The sequence below is a fragment of the Xenopus laevis genome, chromosome 1S (assembly GCF_017654675.1).
Source record: "Xenopus laevis strain J_2021 chromosome 1S, Xenopus_laevis_v10.1, whole genome shotgun sequence".
Classification (NCBI taxonomy): Eukaryota; Metazoa; Chordata; class Amphibia; order Anura; family Pipidae; genus Xenopus; species Xenopus laevis.
The window spans coordinates 143,805,947-143,830,421 of NC_054372.1; the positions used below are offsets into that span (position 1 = coordinate 143,805,947).

The 24,475-nt window shown below is 40.4% G+C and overlaps 1 protein-coding gene across 8 annotated transcripts in view; it reads right to left on the reverse strand.

The window, feature by feature from the left end:
- The window catches only part of arvcf.S (ARVCF, delta catenin family member S homeolog), a 229,655-nt gene that overhangs the window by 83,560 nt on the left and 121,620 nt on the right, over positions 1–24,475 (reverse strand). The window contains exon 1 of one of the 8 annotated variants that reach the window (XM_041580320.1): positions 16,955–17,278. The exons of the other annotated variants lie outside the window; for them this stretch is intronic. Within the exon in view, the coding sequence (XP_041436254.1) occupies positions 16,955–16,975 (21 nt within the window). The 5' untranslated portion in view covers positions 16,976–17,278. Of the gene's footprint in view, positions 1–16,954; positions 17,279–24,475 lie in introns of those variants that run through there. 8 annotated transcript variants of the gene reach the window in all.

Sequence of the window (24,475 nt, forward strand, 5' to 3'; positions counted from 1 at the left end):
AACCTTACAGGGTAATTATCCCTGTAGGAATCAATTCTTCATTACTGCGTATTAGTGACCCCTCAATATCGTGTATATATATATATATATATATATATATATATATATATAGATAGATAGATAGATAGATAGATAGATAGATAATCTAGCTTCAAGGACAGAGTTTAGAGAAAAAGATTAGATTATTTTAAATTACATATTAGATGTAAGGTCAGTTCTCATTAAATGCACTTAAAAAAAGTTGATGCTTTGAGAGAGTGTGTGGAATGTGCACAGTCTACTTTTAGGCACCTTTGCAGAACCATATATTAAGACATATGTCCTCCATCCCACAAGGCACTTTTTTGTAAAATTAAATTCAGAAGTTTGGCTCTTAAATAGCAGCAACAACCATTAGCTTTAAAAGTGCCGTGCAGAGTTGTAGTGATGTGCTGGCCGGCCCGATACCCACAAGTTTAGGCTGATCATTCAGGATTCGGCCGAATCCTTCTGCCTGACCGAACCGAATCTGAATTTGCATATGCAAATTAGGGGTGGGGAGGAAAATTCCGTGTTTTGTCACAAAACAAGGAAGTAAAAAATGTTTTACCCTTCCTACCTTTGTTCTTTGTAGAAACCAATTCAATTTTGTTATTGGTATTTTGATACAAAGAAATGAAATGAGTTGCCATTTAAATTAACTTTATATTACTTAAATATGAATTTTGAAACTTTCAAAGCTTAGTAAAATGTGTGCGTAAATTTGCTCACACACAAAAAAAGACTTGTCTTGAGGGAAAGAAGGTACCATACTATCTCTTATGCCAAGGCAAAATGTAATATCATCCATCAACAGTCAATGGAATGACATTTTAAAATTCAGAATGCAAAACGAGAGATCTTGATCACTATAGCTACAGTATGTTCACACATACATTTGAAATTACTGATGGGGATAACATGGCACACATAGAAATGTAAGATAATGTATATGCTATGCACAAATAAAAATAATGGTTGGGTTCATAAACACCTATATTGTGCACTTTTGAAGGCAAGTCAAAGCACAAAGCACATCTGATAAACAACAGAGACCCCATACGCGCACAGAAGAAATTCAATGTGAATGTATACGCAAATGTGTCCATGATATTATACAAGCCAACAACACATATAGGTGTAGCGTGACGTATGCCAAACCAAGCTGAAAACTAGGCAAGTGCTGCACCAGCCATATCTCGGCATCATGTGACCGGAGGTAAAGCACTGTTGCTGCTAATCAAGCAGGATGCTATGGTTGACAATATGCAGAAAATACTATGTTATGAAATAAAACCATCTAACCATTCAGCCTTCTAATGTAAACTGTGCTTTTAGGACAATGGTACACTGAGATAATCAAGGCATTTAAATAAATAACTTGAAACTCCTTTGCCCCTCACACATTTCTATTGCAATCATCTGGACCTGCTGGCATAGTTGTGGATCAGGCTACTAAAAAAAAAATTACACATTTCTGAGCAGCAATCACATATCCTGCGAGTTCAGTTACAGGTCCAGGTCCAGGTGGATGCTACTGGAAAAAAAAATACTTGATTCCAACAATTTGTTTGCCTGCCTAGTGAGTTTTAAATTACCAGGTCAATTAATACCCTTGAGTTAAACAGTGCAAACAGAATCTACACTATGTTTGGTCCTTGCATGGTAGATAACTAGATTACTAGTATACATCCACCTCCATTCTCCGAATCCCTGTTTGTCCGGTTTAGCTTAAAAAGAACAAAACCCTTACATTTTTTATGCTTAAACTAAAGGCAAAAAGCCTACTACTCACTAAACTAATTTTAAATAATGGGGTATACTGTCCCTTTATGTTTTCTTAGAGCTGAAGAAAAGGATATTAAGCTGGCCATCCATCTACCAATGCTGTCAACAGAATGCTGGACAGAGGTTTCACACAATATTTAAAGCATGGACAAGTAATGCTTGTAAGAGAAATTCTTATATAACAAATACTGTATGTTTCATTGGTTTGGCTCACACATGGTTTGAGCTTATCCACCCCCAACAACTTGTGGGAGAAACCCTTATGCACAGGGTCCATGACAGTGCCCCCAGCACGGAAGCATCTCTAGGCATAAGCACATACCTATTACACTTGCGCTTCAGAAGATGCACTTATGTAGTTCAGCAATAAAATTAGATATGAGAAGTAAATTAACCAGCGTGGTTTGTGATGATAATGCTTAATCTTGTTACTCATTCATTTAACACTGGTAATTTCTCTTTAAGGTGATGTTTGATGGAGAACAACAGTACAGGTATGGGACCAGTTATTTAGAATGCTAGGGGACCTGGGGTTTTCTGGATAACGAATCTTGGATCAAGTACAAGCTACTGTTTTAGTATTACAGAGAAAAAGGAAATCATTTTTTAAAAATTTGGATTATTTGAATAAAATGGAGTCTTTTTGAGACAAGCTTCCCATAATTCAGAGCTTCATGGATAACAGTTTTCCGGATAACAGGTCCCATACCTGTACAACCCACGTCACCTGACACAAACAACAACAGGACCCCTCTGGCATACATCTGCCTAGAAAGTACATTTTGACTTTTTTCATGACAAAGAAAGACTCAACAGTAGTTCACATTAGAAGAAAAAATAAATGTAAATGTAGTCTCCCAGTATTATTTAGCAGGCAGTCCCCTAATGTTATAGACGCTTAATTGGGTCCTAAAATAGTTAGGAGGAGACCTTTCCTTATTCTGTTTAAAGCTATGCCCCTTGGTGTTAAACCAGTGTCCAGTAGAAGGCGCTGTGCTAACGTATAAAGTCCTGGGCAGCCATGTGCTCGGGTCCATTTTGTGCAAACCCTGGCCTGAGCAGGCAGGCAGGGTTCCAGTGGAACCTAGAAAGGTCAGGTCTAGGAAGGATAGGCTACTTACCTTAAGAGGTCACTCTAGACATGACAGATATTCAGGCTATTTAGCCAAGCAGCTGGAGGCTCTTCTGAGGTACTAATTGCCCAGAAGTAAGGACCAAGTGTACAGGCCTAGGGATGTAGAAATTCCCCTCAGGTTCCACTTAGGGAAAAGGCTGAAAGCTGGGATACCTCCTCAGTACTGTACATGTTCTCCTCCCTGCAGGAACGGATACTGACAAAAGGTGCTGTGAGTGTATACCTATCCACTGTTACTGTATGACCCTGCTTGCTCTATATGTACACTCCATTGTGGATGCTCCTTTTCAATAAATATATTCTTTGGTTAAGTTATAAGGACCACTGGTGCCCAATTATTGTACCCTGCACAAAGTTACAGTTATACTGCACCCTGTCTCCACACCGTTGCGAGGGCTTAACCCTGAATAATTAAGGTCTCGTCTGAAGCACAGTATTGGGGATGAAGCTCATAGTAGAGAATTGTGCACCCAATTTACTATATCACTACATAAGCAATTCCATTAAAGGTAAATTGCACATTTTAATTTAGTGAAATATTCAGCAAAGCATGGCAGCATAATAACCAATCCCACAAAAAGTCAAGGTAGCATTCCATAGATATGCACAGTATTAGATGCTGATGCCACTTCTGTAGGTCTCCTCTGTATTAGAGGCCATTAAACAAACAAGACCAGCCATGTGCAAAGAAATGCACTGTGCAATTAGGAAATCAGACTGCAAACAACGTGGGCAGCACTCAGTAGGCTGCCTATTATGCAATTATACGGTCTGCCATTCTGGATATATTCTTGACACAGAAAGTATCAGGGTCTAAGCATTTGTGCATTTCCTATTACTCAGATGATCCCAATATTCGGGAGCCTTCAGATTTGTTTTTAAATATCAGTTGAACCCCGTCCAAAAAGCTGTATTTTTGTAGAACGTGCTTGTTGCGGAATCTTATCTGGCATGAGTGAGCAGTGTCTGGGAGCTGAGAAATCTTCTCTTCCCATGTTTCAAACAGTGCAGCTGCCAAATTAAAGAACGAAGCCAAGCCTCATTAAACACAATAAAGGAATGAGGACAATAGAATTTAAAGGAAAAGCACAAATTTTATATTTTGCACAAAAGTTCGTTCCTTATTCTGACTAAGTGGTACCCAAAAACACCTTCCCATCCATATGCATGGAAATTGCTGCATGTAAATAAACACATGCAATGAACCTGACGAAGAAGACGCCTTCACGCAATTGCTCTAGTTTTCCCACATGTAAGGTGTTATATAAGTGTGACAATTTCAAGACATATGAATTAGGAGCAGTATGTTACAATTACCAAGGTGTCATTCTTGCAGATGCTCAATTGGCATTATTTTGTGGTCACAACTGGGCAATAAATCTGTGCATACTGGGCAATAAAATGTTCATTAGAAGGAAATACCAAAATTTAAATATCTTTGCTTTTAAATGGATGAATTCAGAATGTGTTGGTGGGGAGACTTATAACAGTGGGTGTGGCTTTTAATTGAGGGATGGGCTAGTTTTAGCAAATCTCGAAGCATAGCATCCCTTCACTTTTTTTCAATGCAATTTAAACACTGATCAAAAGGTATTTTCGAGCACTTTACAGTGGAAAGCACCTATGAAAAAGTGGACTCTAGCTTGATACTTGAACTATAGTATGCAATAGGGGTTCTACCCAGTGGAACATGGATGTCTGTGGCAAAGGTCTTTAAATCACAGCAGTTTACCTTAAAGGAAAACTAAAGCTTAACTAAAGAAGTTGGCTAGAAATATTGTATATTATGTTTTGGGCTTCTGTACCAACTCTTTTGCTAAAAATATGTGTCTGTAAAGATGCCCCAGTAGCTCCCCATCTTCTTTTCTGCTGATTCACTGCACATGCTCTGTACTGCTGTCTCTTACTGAGCTTAGGGACCCACTCACAATATACAGTACACATAGAATATACATTTTCTGCTTGATAAATTGCAACAACCACTTAGCTTAGCTTCTCAACAGCTGCTCAGAGTGTCACAGACACTTTCCAAGATGGTGACTCTCATGACAAGTTTGAAGTCCTGGATCATTGCTGCTGAAACTTTTGGTTGGTGCAATAAGTTCAGTATATAAAATATGGCATTTTTAGCCACTTTAATTTTAAGGGTTCATTAAGACCTAACCAAATCCGAACACATCTACTGTACGTGTTACTGTCCTTTTGCTCTCTGATGCAACAAGGGGCATTTATAGACCATCACGGAAGATCAGCCCTGCTTACAAATGAATACATTACGCATTTAATTGGAAAAGGCTATTTAAAAACGCTGCGCTGCACTGGGTTTATGCCACAAGTCACCATATTTAACTGGGTATATAGAAAATCTAAGTCCAGCAATATCCTATCTTTTAATTCCTAGATATCCACCAGGCATAATATTTTCACTACCAAGTACAGGTGTGTAAAAAAAAAATCCCAGACAAATGAACTATAGCTAACAGCGATTATTTATATCCCAGTTCCCAGGGTACACTATGGGAAAAAAACATTACCCCACAATTCTGCATTGTGAAAGAGAAAGACTAAATTCCGCTATTTTATTAGTACAAAGAGTTGTATTCATAGGCTTGTTTGTTTGGCATATAATATTTAGCAAAGCTGACAAATTCAAGGCTTGTTCGCATTTATGGCTTAACACGCTTTGGCTAGACAACAAGGTCCAAGGGAAATCAATTTGCCAGTAGCAACCGAGCATATTTAAACAAATCACAATGAAATGGTTCATTCTCAGGACTTCATAATGAGAAATTACTCTGCAAACCTTAATCTATGCAGCACCATCACTTTTAGAAAAGGAGTCTCTCCCCCAGCTAGGCTGACCTTGGACTACAGCAACCACAAAAGGTTGGATTCAGCTCACAGAGAGAAAAACTTATCTCACGGTTTATCTCCTCATTTCTTCCCTCCACCCCACAGATTACAAGGAGGTATTCATGTTGCTCATAAAAACTTAACTTTGTCCAACTCAGGGGACTTAACATGGGGATACTTTTAGGTTAATTAATAAGACTCCATACGCCCTCTTGCCTCCAGTCACTGACATGACTAAAACTGCCTGTCAGAAACAGTACAAACAATATTTCCTGGTCCTTCAACTGCCATTTCCAATTTATTTTGGAGCATAGGCATATTTTAAAATGGAACAAAAAAGGCCCCACTATTACATTCTTACATTCTTTATTAACCATTGCTGGTTTGGACCAAACAACTCACCCCAGACTTAGGTTTTGGGCCATATCGGTCACTAGCCACTCCCTGACCTCACCACCCTGTCCCAGCCCCACTACTAAAGTTGCAGCACTTAAGCTGGCCATAGACGCAAAGATTTGATTGTACAAATCTCAGTTTTGTACGATTTTCGAGCCGTGTGTGGAGTGTCCCGTCATTTTTCGTGCCATGGCGATTGGTCGTTCAGACAGGTTATAAAATTTGTCGACTACCGATAATATCTCTGCATGTATTGCTGATCTGACAATATCAGTGGGAGACTGTCACCAGCTTTTGTCGGAAAATAACTTTCGTAGGATTGCTGTCAGGGGCAGAATATAGTCTGATCTGCTCTTTTACTACTTTATTTGATCTGAATGTTTAGTGGCAGGTCGGGAAATGGCACCGAATGATCGTTCATCTGATATGAAGGTAACCCTCCCCCTTCGTTCGCATCAAGTACAAGGCACTGTTATTATTACAGAAAAAATCACTAAGAATTTGGATTCTTTGATTATAATGGAGTCTATGGGAGACAGTATATCTGTAATTCGGAGCTTTCTGGATAACGGGTTTCCGGATAAGAAAGATTAATACAAGATTAATGTCGATAGCATCTCTTACATCAAAACACTTGGCGTAAATGTTAAGATTTGTTTTGCTACTGCACTGAGGTAAATTACATTCCACCTCTAATCACCCCCCAAAAGCCTTTGTCCGTCTTCATATGCTTTTCCTTAGGGCTGTTGGTTACCACGGAGGATTCAATTTTCCACAGGATTTTAAGACTTGATTTGCTGCTTCCTGCAAAAATCTGAGCTCAGGGAGTTTGACTCCAGCTGACCTGGCCATAAAAACTACCTGTGGTGACCAGAAAGCAGCCTAGTCTGTAGAACACAGGCCTGACCTTCTATGAGACTTTCTACAGCACCAGTCCCAGCCTGCCAGGAACTAAAGCAAATATAAACATAAATCAGAAGGCAGCAGAGGGGGCTGGCCTCCAGCTCAATGGAGAGATATACAAAAGGCTACAAGATACAAAGAGAAAGAGATATTTTTTCCTGCCGAATAACCATTGGTTGATGGCCAGAAATGTCAGGAAAGACTTCTCCCAAGACAATCAAATTACTGGAAGTTGGGCTCCCGCTCAGCATGATTATGGCTAATGTATGCAATGAATACATCAGCAGCAGCACACGTAGCAGCTTCAAGCGTGTTAACTCTTAAACTGCCACCAGCCATGGACGATACAGTGCCAACATAAGAGTATTACTGTTTCACAGAAACGCTATCTGCAGGTTCCCTTTGATCGATGTTACTAAAACTCCACAGCACTAAGGCTTGTTATAGCAGTAAAATCATTTCAGATCATCTACAGTCATATGAAAAAGTTTGGGAACCCCTCATAATAATTTACTCCACTTTTAACAAAAAAAGATAACAGTGGTAGGTCTTTCCTTTCCCAGGAACATCCGAGTACTGGGGTGTGTTCTGAACAATTTTTTAGTGAAGCAGTATTCAGTTGTATGAAATTAAATCAAATGTGAAAAACTGGTTGTGCAAAAATTTGGATAACCTTGTAATTTTGCTAATTTGAATGCATGTAACTGCTCAATACTGATTACTGCCAACACCAAATTGGTTGATTAGCTCGTCAAGCCTTGAACTTCATAGGCAGGTGTGTCCAATCATGAGAAGAGGTATTTAAGGTGGCCAATTGCAAGTTGTGCTTCTGCTTGACTCTCCTCTGAAGAGTGACAGCATGGGATCCTCAAAGCAGCTCTCAAAAGATCTGAAAACAAATATTGTTCAGTATCATTCTGTTGCTTTAAAACCCAGGTCTGGCAGGCCATGAAAAGTAAAGGAGCGGCATATGCGGAGGATTGTGAGAATATATTAAAAGGAAGTTGCTACTTTGAAAGCTCAGCCAATGATAAACAAAACTCCAAAGAATTAAGAGGGGTTCCCAAACTTTTTCATATGACTGTATTTGCCCTTGTGCTGTGGGAAGATCAAGGGGTTGTGCAGCTTTAAGCCTACATAATAAATACAGTACTTTGCAATTGCAGCTCTATACATAATAGTACATACACAGGGAACATGTTGCATTGCATATACACGGTTACAAAGATTAAACATGATTAGTACCTGTGGTGACCAAAAAGCAGCCTAGTCTGTAGAACACAGGCCTGACAGAAGGCATGGCGGTATATTGATCAAAGAGTGAAGTTAGAGATCGCCACAGTCCTCTAGAGTGAAATTCCGCCACTCTCCATTCATTTCTATGGGATTTTGAAAGGCGCATTTATCAAAGGATGAACTTTTACTTTCATCCATTGATAAAAATCCCATAATTAATGGAGAAAAATCCCAAATTAATGGAGAGTGGCTGAATTTCACTCTAGAGGACTGTGACGATCACTAACTTCACTCTTTGAAAAATATACCCCATTGAGTATCTAGAACTTGGTTGAAGGCTATTGCTGCATCCACAAAAAAAAAAGAAAAAGAAAAAAAAAACAAGTAATTTCTAAACCCTGGAATGCTTGCCTTATACTGAGCAGAGCAATAGGACAGCAATTACTTTCACATGGTCTCCAAAGGTATGTTTACACAAGGGCCATTTATCTGCGGTTACATTGAAACTAAAAAAAAAAGCCTTTAGCACATTTTGAGTGTACCCTGAGTGCGTATTTATTGCAAGGGCTACACATATAATGAGAACAGACGTCAAGTGTGTGAATGTTAAATACTGCACCTGCATCAATTCAAAAATGTTTGCCTGCATCTACAATGTGTCCATCCTCCAAACACTCATTGTATGCAAAGGTCCTCTAGTAAATACAAGTATAAGGTGGGCTCAAATACAAAACGCTGAATGGATATTAAGCACATACACCAGTACTCCTGTGTTTGTACCCACGTAGCTGAATGCAATATCCTGAAAAACAGATTATAAGAAATATTACACTCCCCTAAAACAATTTACTGCAAAGGATTAACAGATTGCACTTAACAATTAATTTGACCATTTAATATTTTTGTTCTGGGCAAAATGCCCAAGGTCAAAAGATGTCATCTACAGACACTGTGCAGAACATGTTCCATGACCTGATAAGACAATATTCTTGCTCAGCCATACCAAACACAGAACTGTTATCAGCCCTCTCATTACCAGTACAAAGAAATTATCATTTCAAGGAGAACCCATGTATGGAATGTGTGAAAGGAGCAAGACCATGTTGACCAATATATTTAACCTTAATACATTAAACCTATCCTGGTTGGGGTGATGACAACAAGTTTATTATCGGGAATCGGCTCTGAAAGGAGAAAAAAACCCACAATATTAAAGGGGTTTTTCACCTTCCAAACACTTTTTCAGTGGAGTTATTTTCAGATTTTTCACCAGAAATGATTTCAATTGGTTTCCATCTTTTATTTTTAACCGTTTTCCCAAAATTGAAGTCTAGTGTCTCAATCTGGTAGCTAAGTGATCCAGGAGCATTCTGAACTGTTACAATTTGCTACATTTAGTTGATACATTTCTCAGCAGTATCTTTGGAATATTAGCAATTATTGTATCAATTCTAACAGTTGCTTTTTTGAAACTCATTGATTCTGCTCAATAGGGCCAAAAATAAATGTATCAAATTAATGTATGACTTTAAACAGTTAAAGAGCCGACGACCCCTCCTCCCAGAGGAAGGTGAAACATTAAACTTTACACTTCAATATTAGAAAAATGGTCACAAATAGAAAATAGAAAGTAATTGGAAAAAGTCTTTAATTCCAGTGAACTATCAGAAACCAACTGAACTGAAAAAAAGTGTTTGAAAGTGAACAACTCCTTTAACACACATCACAAGGCTAGCCCTAGAACTTGTGATTCAATCAGATCATTTATATAGCTTACTGGCTCAACTGTTGAAATGCAACTACCATATAAGGTTCTAATTGCACATTTATACATAATGTAGAATGTATCTGCTCTGCAGGATTATTAGAAACTAGGATATGTTCATTTAAAAAAAGGTCTTTATTTTTATTATAGGGCCTTTGGGCCCAGGAAACAGGCATTTGTCATTGTTTTCAGTTGTGCTTTTGATATTACATAAGTTAATTTTGTGAACAGAACAGTCCAACTAACTTTAGTAGTAGTAGTAGTAGTAGTAGTAGTAGTAGTAGTAGTAGTAGTAGTAGTAGTAGTAGTAGTATGTCTAGGAATTTAAGAAAAAATGAAATCCCTAAGCCACATTCTCAGGATGCCTTTGTCCTTTGATATATGTGAGCCGCCATCATATCTTAACCTGAAAGGAAGCAAAAGGGTTTAGTGCTGGATGTTTTCTTAGTATGATACCTTGCTGCAAGCAACTTATCTTGTACTGTCCCGGAGATCATTCTCCATGACGTGTGTGGGTAAAGGCTTAATTGAAAAAATAAAATAAATTTAAAAAAAAAAAAAATGATATTTTTCCCTTATGAGAACACTTTTTCAGTATCATGTAAAATGTAAAAATGTATCAGTAGTTAAAAATAAAAAGTTTAACATTTCCTTATTGTTTTTCCTGTTAACATGATGCTGACAACATTTTGAAATTTCTGCTTTGCCTCCCTAGTTGGTCCAAGTCCATTAGGTTTTTAAATGACCTTACTTTTGGTGTTACAAAAGAAAAACAAAAAAAAATCCTAGCCCACCCACTATGGAGCACTTTAGGAAGTTTGACTGCTGCACACACCCACAGAGAAAAGTAAACTGCAACCCAATCCAGCAGCTCAGGGGCTATAACTTTGAATGGCAGTTTTGTTCCCACTAGAACACTTTATTTTCTGAGAATGCCAGAAACCGTGAATGGCATAGCAGAAATGGAAAATCAGTGTCAGTAGACTTTTAAATGATTTTTTCCCCACTGGTGCAAAATATGTATAATTATGTATGTAATCAACAGATATCATGGCTATGTTACGGATGATACAGCAAGCCCCAAGCTGAATCACCAGCCAGAGCTAGCACCAGTATGTCCTATAAATCCCTCCCTTCCCTTGCCCTCTCCATTGCTGTTATGTACCAGTGCCCCACCTATTTCCCCACCCATTTCCAGCCTCATCCACCTTTTAGTCACCCAGCGCACCTATTTTCACACCCCATATGACACAGCTCCACCCCAAGTGACAACACAGCCCAACCGGAAGGCTGGTAGTAAAGTCAAAAAAAGTTGGCAACCTTATGCATGACCCTTATGCATCCTAGATAACTGAGCAGTTAATGTAGATGAAAGTAGTTTAGCAATACAGGTATGGGACCATTAAGCTGGCCATAGACGCAAAGATCCGATCATACAAATCCTCGATTTTCGGACTGTGTGTGGAGAGCCCTGACATTTTTCATCCCACGGAGGTCGGTTGTTTGGTCGATCAGACCGAGGATTCAAATGATCGGATCTTTGCGTCTCTGGCCAGCTTTAATACAAAATGCCTGGGAACTGGAGGTTTTCAGATAAGGGATCTTTCGTTATTTGGATCTTCTACATGCCCAGAAGTAGTAACTCATAGCAACCACCAGTAAGTAGCATTTACAGGTCACCTGCGCACATCTTATTGGTTCCTATGGCTTACTACTCCTGGGAAAACTTAGTAGCTTTTATTATATATGGGAGTAAGTCTGCTGTATTTCATTTTAATATTAATTAAACCCAATAAGGATTCATTATATCTTAGTTAGGATCAAGCATCATTTTTATATTGGAGAGAAAAAATAAATAATTTTTAAATGTAATAAAAATGGAGTCTATGGGAGATTGCCTTTGCATAAGTTTTATGTTTTTGGCTAACAGTTTCTGGATAATGGATCCTAGACCTGTAAAATAAACAGCAGGCATACCTATGCACACTGGAGGATAGCTCTCAAAGTAGCCAGCGGTACTATTATTTTGCACTTAACTTCTACATACACACACACACAAAAGTCACAGCGAAGTGCTGAAATATCCCAAGGTATCAGATACACTTTGGGGTTTTGAAAGGTCAGTCCAAAAAATGCAGGGACAGCTATTTAGGATAAGCATGCTGCCATTGGAGAGCAGCATCAATCATGCGGATCACAGAGTGCCATACATCTGAACAACTTTTCAGTCAAAACTACAAGCTACAGTAATTGCAAGTATGTGCACCAATATACAGACCATTAAAAGAAATGCTGTCTGTGTATGTAGAGCTTTCAAAGAACTTTCAACATAATGAGACACGAATGTGTGATATACACACTGCCAGGAAGAATACAAAGCATATTACAAACCCTTACAAATGAATGAATTACAAACCCTTACAAATGAAGGCGAAAACATTATTCAAAATCCCCTCATACCAGTACTGGACATTATAGAATATGTTTCCCCTTTACCCACTACTAGACGCAACTTTAGCAGCCAATAACTTTTATTCATAGAGGGAGGGGTGTGAAACTGGAATTCACCGAAAACATGAAGCCCTTCCCACTCCAGTAGCAGGTGCAATGTCCAAAAAGTTTGGAAAGGCATTGTGCAAATGGGTCCTTGGTGATTTCCAAGATAATAATAACTAATTTAAAAAGTGCATTGGTGCACTATCTGAAGGCACAATGAGCCAAAGTAACCAAATAACTGCACAGAATAAGACTACAAATACAGAGCTGGAGCCTCCTCTGCACCTGTCATAATAAATTTCCTGACAATGAATGACGGTGTTCACACAAAAAATAAACAGAAGCTTCAGAAGTCACAGTTTAGCATACGGTGTAAGCACGCAAGCCTGCCCTAGGCGTGGAATAAAAATAGCTTTTGGACACATGGAAACATCTGGAACATTGATGTTGCAGAACTATATCTCCGATCAAACCCCTGGCCAGAGTTTCTGCTAGCTGGTCGATAGCTGAATCTGCAAGATCATCAATGCCCAAAAATGTTTGTTTCTGCACCCTTTCATAAAATGAAAAATACAGCCCACCAAGATAATATTAAGCCAGCAGGTCCCTCCATGAAAATTAAGAGCAGAAATAAACAGATGTGCTAGACATCTGAAATCAATAGCATAAAGACTCCAGATGATAGCCAAAACCTTGCCATATCACATTAGTGGTCTAAGAAAAAGCACATCACTGTTACAGGCTTGTATGGGGCAATATTTATGCTTTAATAGTTTGCTAGCAAATATTTTATTTAAAAAAAAATAATTAGCACCGAAAGGTTACTCAATCCCTCCCCCCACCCCTTCCCCCCTCTTTTTCCCCTTTTAAACAATAAAGAAAAAATGGTTAACACGCAAAAAAGGTTTATACACGTGATATAATGAGATTGACGAGATTGTATTTCAGTAAAGACTTTTATTGTTGTATGTATGAACAAAACGCAATATTACAGTCTGTCAAACTTTTGTGTTAACTTTAATAAACAGAAAGTTGAAAAAAAAATAAAATAATAATTATACACACAGCACGGAATAGCATTCTGAAACTTTTACTATGCTGTTACTATCAAGTCTTTCCAACGCACTCAAAGTGAATGAACACAAAGCATTACACAGACAAGAAGGATGTCCTTGGAATATAAGTGACCGTAATAACCAGGTTGGCACATAAGCTGGTTGTCAATCCAGTTTAAAGGATCCTCATGCCAACATCTCTGAAACGGCATTAGAATGACAAAGGAGCACTACCGATAGAAAGAATTGCAAGGCCAGATCAGACCTCAAATGACAGATACTAATGGCAACATAACAAGACAGTGGCTGAATCAAACACGGAGTGCTAAGAGCTCCGAAACATCCTGCCTGTCGAGATAAAGTACCAGTCCTTTAGAGGAATTCTTCAGGGACATAAACCGATCAATATTTTTCATCTAGACTGTAAGACAGAAATATGAGACTAGTGTATTGTGCCATCATCAATAGGGCTTTCTCTTCCCATGTTCTTACAAGTTGAACTGAGCAAAATTGAAAACACCCGTCGCAGAATGATTCACAAAACACACCCTGTTAAAAAATTTTAAAAAATAAAATAAAGCGCACGCACCTGCCAGAGTTCACAGAGAACACCAGAAACAAACAAAAAAAATTGTAATGTGATTGTTGTCCTTCATGCAATCCAGTCATACTGAAAGGACACCGGAACCCACGGAAAGTGGTCATGTGCAGAGAGTGTTTCAATTAACACTTGGCTGCTGGTAATATTTTATGTGCCAGGGATAGTAATTAATCCTAAGAAGCGTAGTTTCAATACAGCTTGGCCTTGGGTAGGTGGCAGAAATGGGAAAGGCACCAAAATTTCATGGTACAGATTTTTTTATAAGTCAAATGTACCACAAAGGCATAGAAATTCACAATAACTGCATTACTGAAGAGCCAGTTGTCTGCGCAAGCTAAAAAGGGAAAAGAATCAGAAATACACTTAAAATATCAGAAGACCACATTCACCACCAGTGTTCCCTCTAAATTGTGCGATTGCGAGAACACACACAACTTTTTAGGCCATTCTCCACAGTATATTGTGGTGTGTACAAAGAATTTTCATATTTTGTATTAATTCTGACAGTTTTTAAAAATTGCACACAAAGGTTTAAAATTTGCGAACAAAATGTAGTTTTTTTGTGCACATAGCCAAGAAGGAATTAGAGGGAACATTGTCGACCACTAAATCATTGTTTACAAAGACATATAAAGCACAGTTAAGTAAGACAGTTTATTACTAGAAACCCATCAAAGGAAGAATGTTGATATTTGTGCACCAAGCTGGTATCACAACCAAGGAACACAAACAGTCTCTGCATATAGACAGCAGAGATCAATTTGGACATGGGCACTTCATGATTAAGTTACTTGTGAATGGGTACCAGGTATAGTACATCATCAGTGATCAGAAACGGTTAAGTTTACTGCATTATGGCAAACCTATCTCCTTGACAGAGAGCACAAAATACAAAGTCTCTCACTATTTTCTCTAGTTTACAGGACGGAAAAAGAAACCTTTTGTATGATCAGGTCAGCGTTAAGTTCTATGGCATACCCTGCTGCCGAAATAAAAAGCAGATAGGTTGGCACACATGAAGAATCACAATGCTAAGAATGCAACTACTGATTAATACTAAAATGTGGTTTTGCTTTCAATTAGATCACTAGCCATATGGCTTCAAATATTCACTGGGACAGCATCCATATGGATCTGGGGAGAAGGAAAAATATCATAATTATGACATAAACACAGATTGTCCCATGGAACAGTAGATCCAGCATGGTTGCCCTCCAATTGTTATTCAACTACAAGTCTAAAATACTGAAGGTTGCCAGGGGGTTGTTGAAAGTAGCAGCTCAACAACAGCTGAAAAGACCACATATTGAGCATTCCAGATATACCTATACATACAGAAAACTATTGAATACACTAAGGATGTCCCTTGACCATCCCTTGAACTAAGAGGTCCTCTTCTTCATTATAGGCAGGCCCTAAGAATCAGTGGAAGAATGTGCTGCAAATACTGGTGTTATGGATAAATAAGATGCAGACAGGGAGGCAGCAGAGCAGCTATCATTTATGCAGGAATGCTTTTATCCTCCTTGTGAAGACTGCATTTTCGGAAACAAAAAAACTAGGGCCACAGACACACACGCCTCCCGGGCAGATTTAAGGGGACAATAACATGCCTTTACAGCAAACAAACTAGAAAGCACTGGCAACATACCTTGCACTGCAAAGTGCATTGCTTTATTTAACTGCTTTGAATATTAAACATACCACTGCTCTAATAAGCGAACAATCTGTGCAGCACGGCCGCTCCAGCAGACCCTATACACACAAACATTGTTACTAAACGCATTTCGATATGTTTGTTAAGCACTTGTATTTATTTCTACCTAGGCATATGAATGAGACATGAAATGATTGTCAAAACAATTCACACACCCACAAAGTTAACTGCTATTTAGAGTTAACACAAAAGGGGATGCCCCTAGTATTAGTTAATCCTTCTGCACGCTGTCTGGGAAGGCAGTTTTTTTTCTCTGAACAGCATGGTGGTATTAACCGGGTTTGTTCCCTGTGGGACGTAGCCCCCCCCTATACACGAACATGGTGGTACATCCAAGGTTTTGTCCCCATTAGGATCCAGCTGGGCATCACACAAACACTGTCTGGCCTTATTCCCATGGAAAATGTGCAATCCTACTGCAAACCGACACAGGTCTGACTTACAGTCTTACTAACCCTCTCCTCCCCCACTGGAATTAACTACCTGGATTTACTGCTCCCTCTGTATAGCAGGCTATTAGCACTGGCTGGGTTTATTAGGAAAACTCCTGTTTGTGCTTCCTTGTGCCTGGTTTCCAGTTCTATGTCGGTGCCATACATAGTAGGAGCCACACTAAACCTTTACAGAAGAAATCTCACCTTGCCCCCTTACAGTATGGAACACTCTGGTCCATTAAAATGCACAGCACTATCAGTGACCAACACTATGTGATTTGCCCTATAAAGTAGTAGAAGCTGTGCCCAGTGGCCACAAGTAGTCTCTCTAGTGCCACAATTAGTCTCTCTAGTGCCAAGCATTCCATACAGGCACCTGCACACACTGGCACACACAGACTGTCAGTTCCTCAGTGATTGTGTGAAGCAGCAGGACACACACAGTGCTCAACACACACACACACACACACACACACACACACACGCCCCTGTTAGTGAGCAGCTGTACAACACACCCCAGGAGGAACCCACTGTGCCCTTCCATTACACACACTGACCTGTTGTAGTTCCGCGGGCATTTATGCAGCTCTCAAGTCCCGACGCGACACTTTGTAGCGGCAGAGCTCGGACGCCGCCAGACTTGGTCCTACTGCTCCGTTTGGCCGCGCTACGAGAGCCGAGATTTGCCAATAGATGCGGGTATCTCCAGAATTTGCATGAAACGCGAAACAAGCGAGTGTGTGCCGCGGCTATAGCAGTCCAGCCAAGGGATCCAAAGTGAAAGCTCCAGGAAAGCCAGGCTCCTTTGTATGACTCACATCGCCTTTTCCCCTCAGCTCCCAGCCCAGACTGACTCCCTACAGCGCGCACACAAGTCTCTGAATCCTGCCCCCTCCTCACAGGGTGGGACTAGATAGACGCGCACAGCTGGGAGCACAAGTCGAGCACTTTATGGCCACACCCATCAGCCAGGCACTGAGTGGCTCTCTCAGTCTCAGTCCTGCAAGATGAGCTCCCTCACACTCCCGCCAGCAAAGAATGATGGGAGTTGCAGTCCGGCTGCGAGTTTATCAAGTTCTCGGTGTGAGAAAAATGGAGTAAAGAGGCATCACGTGGCACTACTTTGCAGCAGGAAAGACACAGGACATACTGGTGACATTCAGGTAAAGGGCTCAAGAGGACAACGTGGCAGCAGCCTTGAATGTGATGTACAGAGAGTGAGAGCAATAGAATGAGAAGAATAGAGTGAGAGCAATAGAGTCAGAGGAACAGAGTGAGAGCAATAGAGTCAGAGGAACAGAGTGAGAGCTATATAGTTAAAGGAACAGTGAGAGCAATAGAGTGAGAGCAATAGAGTGAGAGCAATAGAGTGAGAGCAATAGAGTGAGAGCAATAGAGTGAGAGTAAAAGAGTGAGAGTAAAAGAGTGAAAGCAATAGAGTGAGAGGAACAGAGTGAGAGCAATAGAGTCAGAGGAATAGAGTCAGAGGAACAGAGTGAGAGCAATAGAGTCAGAGCAATAGAGTCAGAGGAACAGAGTGAGAGCAATAGAGTTAAAGGAACAGTGAGAGCAATAGAGTGAGAGCAATAGAGTTAAAGGAACAGTGAGAGCAATAGAGTGAGAGTAAAAGAGTGAGAGCAATAGAGTGAGAGGAACAGAGTGAGAGGAACAGAGTGAGAGGAATAGAGTCAGAGGAATAGAGTCAGAGGAACAGAGTGAGAGCAATAGAGTGAGACCAATAGAGTCAGAGGAACAGAGTGAGAGCAATAGAGTTAAAGGAACAGTGAGAGCAATAGAGTGAGAGCAATAGAGTTAAAGGAACAGTGAGAGCAATAGAGTGAGAGCAATAGAGTGAGAGCAATAGAGTGAGAGTAAAAGAGTGAGAGCAATAGAGTGAGAGGAACAGAGTGAGAGGAACAGAGTGAGAGGAATAGAGTCAGAGGAATAGAGTCAGAGGAACAGAGTGAGAGCAATAGAGTCAGAGCAATAGAGTGAGAACAATAGAGTCAGAGGAACAGAGTGAGAGCAATAGAGTCAGAGCAATAGAGTCAGAGGAACAGAGTGAGAGCAATAGAGTTAAAGGAACAGTGAGAGCAATAGAGTGAGGGTAAAAGAGTGAGAGCAATAGAGTGAGAGGAACAGTGAGACCAATAGAGTGAGAGCAATAGAGTCAGAGGAACCGAGTGAGAGCAATAGAGTTAAAGGAACAGTGAGAGTAATAGAGTGAGAGTAATAGAGTGAGAGTAATAGTGAGAGCAATAGAGTGAGAGTAAAAGAGTGAGAGGAACAGAGTGAGAGGAACAGTGAGAGGGACAGTGAGAGGAACAGAGTGAGAGCAATAGAGTCAGAGGAATAGAGTCAGAGGAACAGAGTGAGAGCAATAGAGTTAGAGGAACAGTGAGAGTAAAAGAGTGAGAGCAATAGAGTGAGAGGAACAGAGTGAGAGCAATAGAGTGAGAACAATAAAGTGAGAACAATAAAGTGAGAGCAATAGAGTGAGAGCAATAGAGTGAGAGCAATAGAGTGAGAGGAACAGTGAGAGCAATAGAGTGAGAGGAACAGTGAGAGCAATAGAGTGAGAGGAATAGAGTCAGAGGAACAGTGAGAGCAATAGAGTTAGAGGAACAGTGAGAGTAAAGAGTGAGAGCAATAGAGTGAGAGCAATAGAGTCAGAGCAATAGAGTCAGAGGAACAGAGGTAGAGCAATATAGTCAGAGGAACATAGTGAGAGCAATAGAGTTAAAGGAACAGTGAGAGCAATAGAGTGAGAGTAAAAGAGTGAGAGCAATAGAGTGAGAGCAATAGAGTGAGAGCAATAGAGTGAGAGCAATAGAGTGAGAGGAACAGAGTGAGAGCAATAGAGTTAAAGGAACAGTGAGAGCAATAGAGTGAGAGCAATAGAGTGAGAGTAAAAGAGTGAGAGAAACAGTGAGAGACAGAGTGAGAGCAATAGAGTCAGAGAAATAGAGTGAGAGCAATAGAGTTTGAGGAACAGTGAGAGTAAAAGAGTGAGAGCAATAGAGTGAGAACAATAAAGTGAGAGCAATAGAGTGAGAGCAATAGAGTCAGAGGAACAGAGTGAGAGCAATAGAGTTAAAGGAACAGTGAGAGCAATAGAGTTAAAGGAACAGTGAGAGCAATAGAGTGAGAGGAATAGTGAGAGCAATAGAGTCGGAGGAACAGAGTGAGAGCAATAGAGTTAGAGGAACAGTGAGAGCAATAGAGTGAGAGCAATAGAGTGAGAGCAATAGAGTTAAAGGAACAGTGAGAGCAATAGAGTGAGAGGAACAGTGAGAGCAATAGAGTGAGAGTAAAAGAGTGAGAGCAATAGAGTGAGAGGAACAGTGAGAGCAATAGAGTGAGAGCAATAGAGTCAGAGGAACAGAGTGAGAGCAATAGAGTTAAAGGAACAGTGAGAGCAATAGAGTGAGAGCAATAGAGTGAGAGTAAAAGAGTGAGAGGAATAGAGTGAGAGGAATAGAGTCAGAGGAACAGAGTGAGAGCAATAGAGTCAGAGGAACAGAGTGAGAGCAATAGAGTTAGAGGAACAGTGAGAGTAAAAGAGTGAGAGCAATAGAGTGAGAGGAACAGAGTGAGAGGAACAGTGAGAGCAATAGAGTGAGAGCAATAGAGTGAGAGGAACAGAGTGAGAGGAACAGAGTGAGAGGAATAGAGTCAGAGGAACAGAGTGAGAGGAACAGAGTGAGAGGAATAGAGTGAGAGGAACAGAGTGAGAGCAATAGAGTTAGAGGAACAGTGAGAGTAAAAGCGTGAGAGCAATAGAGTGAGAGCAATAGAGTGAGAGCAATAGAGTGAGAGGAACAGAGTGAGAGGAACAGTGAGAGCAATAGAGTGAGAGGAACAGTGAGAGCAATAGAGTGAGAGCAATAGAGTCAGAGGAACAGAGTGAGAGCAATAGAGTGAGAGTAAAAGAGTAAGAGCAACAGAGTGAGAGCAACAGAGTGAGAGCAACAGAGTGAGAGCAACAGAGTGAGAGCAACAGAGTGAGAGCAACAGAGTGAGAGCAACAGAGTGAGAGCAATAGAGTGACAGCAATAGAGTGAGAGCAATAGAGTGAGAGGAACAGTGAGAGCAATAGAGTGAGAGCAATAGAGTCAGAGGAACAGAGTGAGAGCAATAGAGTGAGAGCAACAGAGTGAGAGCAACAGAGTGAGAGCAACAGAGTGAGAGCAACAGAGTGAGAGCAACAGAGTGAGAGCAACAGAGTGAGAGCAACAGAGTGAGAGCAATAGAGTGAGTCGGGAAGAGGTTCTTTACTGGAGCTAGAAACCGGTGCAGCTTGTATCCGTATGTATAATGCATTCTCCCGTCTTCCCTTCTTCTACTCATTCACCCTGCCTGAACTGCTTATTCACTTTAGGCTTGATACCAAACCTTGGCTGGAGCCACCATCAAGAACAGAATCTCTGCAGCTGGATATTTATGCTCTTAACTGCAGCCATATGCATTCAACCTGCAATAGAAATTGCCCCTAAGGGTTAGTCCACACCAGGAGATTCGGGGAGATTTTGTCTCCTGGCGACTAATCGCCTCGTCTTCTGAGCGACCCGAACTGCCTCAGCGTGTTTTCCCATAGGCTTCAATGAAAAATCGTCTGCGCTAAAGCACACGCGGCGATGCGTTTTCAGTAGTCGCCCAAAGTTGCCTCAGTGAGCGCAAGACTATTTTAAATATGAAACTGAGGCCAAAAGTTATGTCCCAGGTCTGCCATATAGAGAAGGGGCAAATTAGTGGGAAAGTTACAAGGTGCCTCCTTAGCACCAAAGGTTTTAAACTTCTGTTTTTTGCCATCTGTTTTCCATGTTTTTTGCATTTATTCTTAGTTTAAAAAATAGTTGTAAATTCCAAGGATTGTTATATCCAATTTACAAATATCTCTCAGTATATTGCAGCATTAGTGCTGTGGCACATGATGTGCCCATGGATCAGCCAACATCGTATTCAGACACAGCTGATCCAGACTAGTAGCCTGAATTCTAGAGTCGCAAGCTGCAGAAATGCAAATGTGTCATTAGTACTGTTTCCAACTGTTTATACCTGTGAGCCACATAAAGATGTAAAAAGAGTTGGGGAGCAACACCAGCATGAAAAATGTTCTTGGGTGGTGCTAAATAAGGGCTGTGATTGGCTATTTAGTAGCCCCTATGTGGACTGGCAGCATACAAGTGTACACTTGGTTTTTATGCAACCAAAACTTGCCTAAAAACCAGGAATTAAAAAATAAGCACTTGTTATGAGGCCAATGGGAGCATCCAAGGGGTTGGGGAGCAACATGAAAAATACATTCCCAAAAATATCCATAGCGAGTCTTTATCACTCTTAATGACATGGGATCAGATGACAACTGCGGGATTAGCTGATGCTTTTTTGCTTGAACCTGGAGTGAGTTCTGCATAATGAACTTGCCTGGATCTTATGCATTCAAATAAATAATCACACGGTAATGAACTGGGAGAGAAATGAGACTCAATTAATGGCTTTCCCAGCACTTTGCCCTGTCCTCTCGTTCTGACGTGTCATGTTGTACATCATGCATGATAAATAAATACAAACATTTTATCGCGACGACAGATGCCCTTGCATCATCAGTGAACTTACAAATGTGTTTATGGGGGTCATCAGCTAGGTTTTTTAATTTTGCTTTGGTTTTAGCAGTTTGATCACCCCATTTACTAATGGTCACACTTCGTAGTTAGAAATTGCACAATTTTATGAAAACATTTGCGGCCAGCTATAGGGCTATGACAAGATATTTGTACTAAACACTGACAAGCAAACCACAAAGGGCAAGTAAACCCCAGTGTACAAAATGCCACTCATTCAGGATCCTTTCACAGATTACTTGCACACATTTTGTTTTCAATGCAGCTTACTCTTTTCTCCTTGCAATAAATGCAGTGACTTAAATGAGGTGCAAGGTGTAAAGCATGCTGCTGTGGGGGAAGTGCAGCCCTGTACTTAAACTCCTGCCATACCCTCCCTGCATCTTCCACCCATTGGCACCACTTTGCTTTCACAACTGATCGACGAGCAAGGAGCATCCAAGGGGAATACTGCCCCTTATGAATAAAGTGATGCTAAACACAGCAATGGTGTATTCATGTAAGTGACACGGACATTTTACTGCATTAAGCTAGGGTCAGGCTGCAAAGTGCAATAAAATGACACAGCATACATTTTTTGCACTTTGCATTCTGTCCCATGCTTCATACATGTGGCCAAGAGCATAATCTATTGTTCCCAATGGCACAATGATTAGCACTAGAAACACTCTAAAAGAGCACTTTTTTTGGGCCCACTCTTTCCTCGACCTACAGTGATCCACAGCATATGCTTGCCAACCTGAAGCACACCTGCTGTGTCATAGACTTCACTTAGAGGGGATTTTGGGAGGGAACTGAGTAATATCAGTAGAAAGGTTCTATATAGGGAGAGTGCTGTGATTGTTGAAAAACTACCTTAAAATACTTAAAATAATCTGAATTCAAGCACTGGGAAGAGTATACCGTAAAAACATCAGAGAAACATTTTCCACAATACTTACAAAATGTCAATACTGCCCTAACAGGATCCTTGTCCTTCCCCTCTAATAAATTACAGGGCACTGAAGCAGATTGTTTCCTTGAACTGGGCCAATCTAGTGGTGCACCAGACTGGCCATAGGCACACTTTTCATCACATATTTTGGCCACATACATACATTTCCGCACCAAAATCCATCCCGTGTGCACTGCTGGCTGGACAGCTGAATGTTGTCCCTACCCCAGATAAGAAGATGCTCTGTTTCCCGAATAGGTATAAGGAAACCATACCTTGCAACTGACCTGTTTTTTGCAGGTCCCAATTTTGACAGCTCAACCCGCAGTCCCAGATTGTCACTGAAATGTCCCCACTTTCTCTTTGATCTCTTGCACTGAACAGCCAGAAAAAGATACAATGTTTCTAAAACTTAATTCACTTTTGTCAGAGATCCTGGAATACATGGCAGATACTTTTGTAACAATTTAAGATAAGCAAAGAAACAATTTAAGATAAGCAGGTCTCTTGGGGAAACTGTGACTGGCAGCTTAAAGGGCAATTCACCTTCATTATCAAAACTGTAATAACATATAAAACTTTCATAACCTGCCAAATTTTGTAAAATGAACATGGTAATTAGGGGTGTGGCCACAAAATTGTGTGTGGTCAAAAATAATTCGAGGCAAATCTTTTTGCCCCTCTACAGTACTTATTGCATGACTGTTAATCGCAAATGTAAAAGAATATATAGTTATAAAAGTTAGAGTCCCTTTAAATATAGCAATAACGGATGCGAATTGGTTGAACATTCACCTTTCCGCATACAAGAATGAATGATATGAAATTCCTCTCCACTTAAGCAGTATAATAGGACTTTACTAACCTGCATGCATTGAAAGGCCACCTGTTTCAGATCACATTACGTAATATAAAGTGCACTGCGTTAAAACCAGCATTCTGCAACAAGACAGGCAGAACATTGTTATGGAACCGAGAGTGAAACTGGAGTCCAGTGGACTAATCCACATCCTGAATGGTCCTCAATCAAGCAACTATGATCTCCTATTGGGGCTGGTTTTGGGATTTAGTCCTTGTGCTTTAATGAAAAACTGGTTTTAAAGAATAGGAACTATTAAATACAGTAGCAGTGTACAGGCTAAAACTAGGATTCAAAACAGGCCCTGAATTCTGGCATTCTAGGCCCCCTGCAAAAAAATCTTTGAAAAAGTCTGGCACACACCTTCCTGGCCCTCCCTCCACCTGTTCACCCACTCAGATCTCCCCACTTCCTGGCCCCTTGCACAGGGGATTTCTTACAGCTATACAGTACATGGCACTAGCCTTAAATATGTGCATTGGACAACTCAGAAATAGCAAGGTACAACGTGGCCAAAACAGTGGTTTGGGCTTTCTTTGTACTTTACAAATGGCCACCCCTTAGTAAGTTATTTTGCTTTAAAGTAAGGAGACACGGGCAGATTTGGGGAGATTAGTCGCCCAGGCAACAAATCTCCTTTCCTTCTGGGCTACAATCTCGC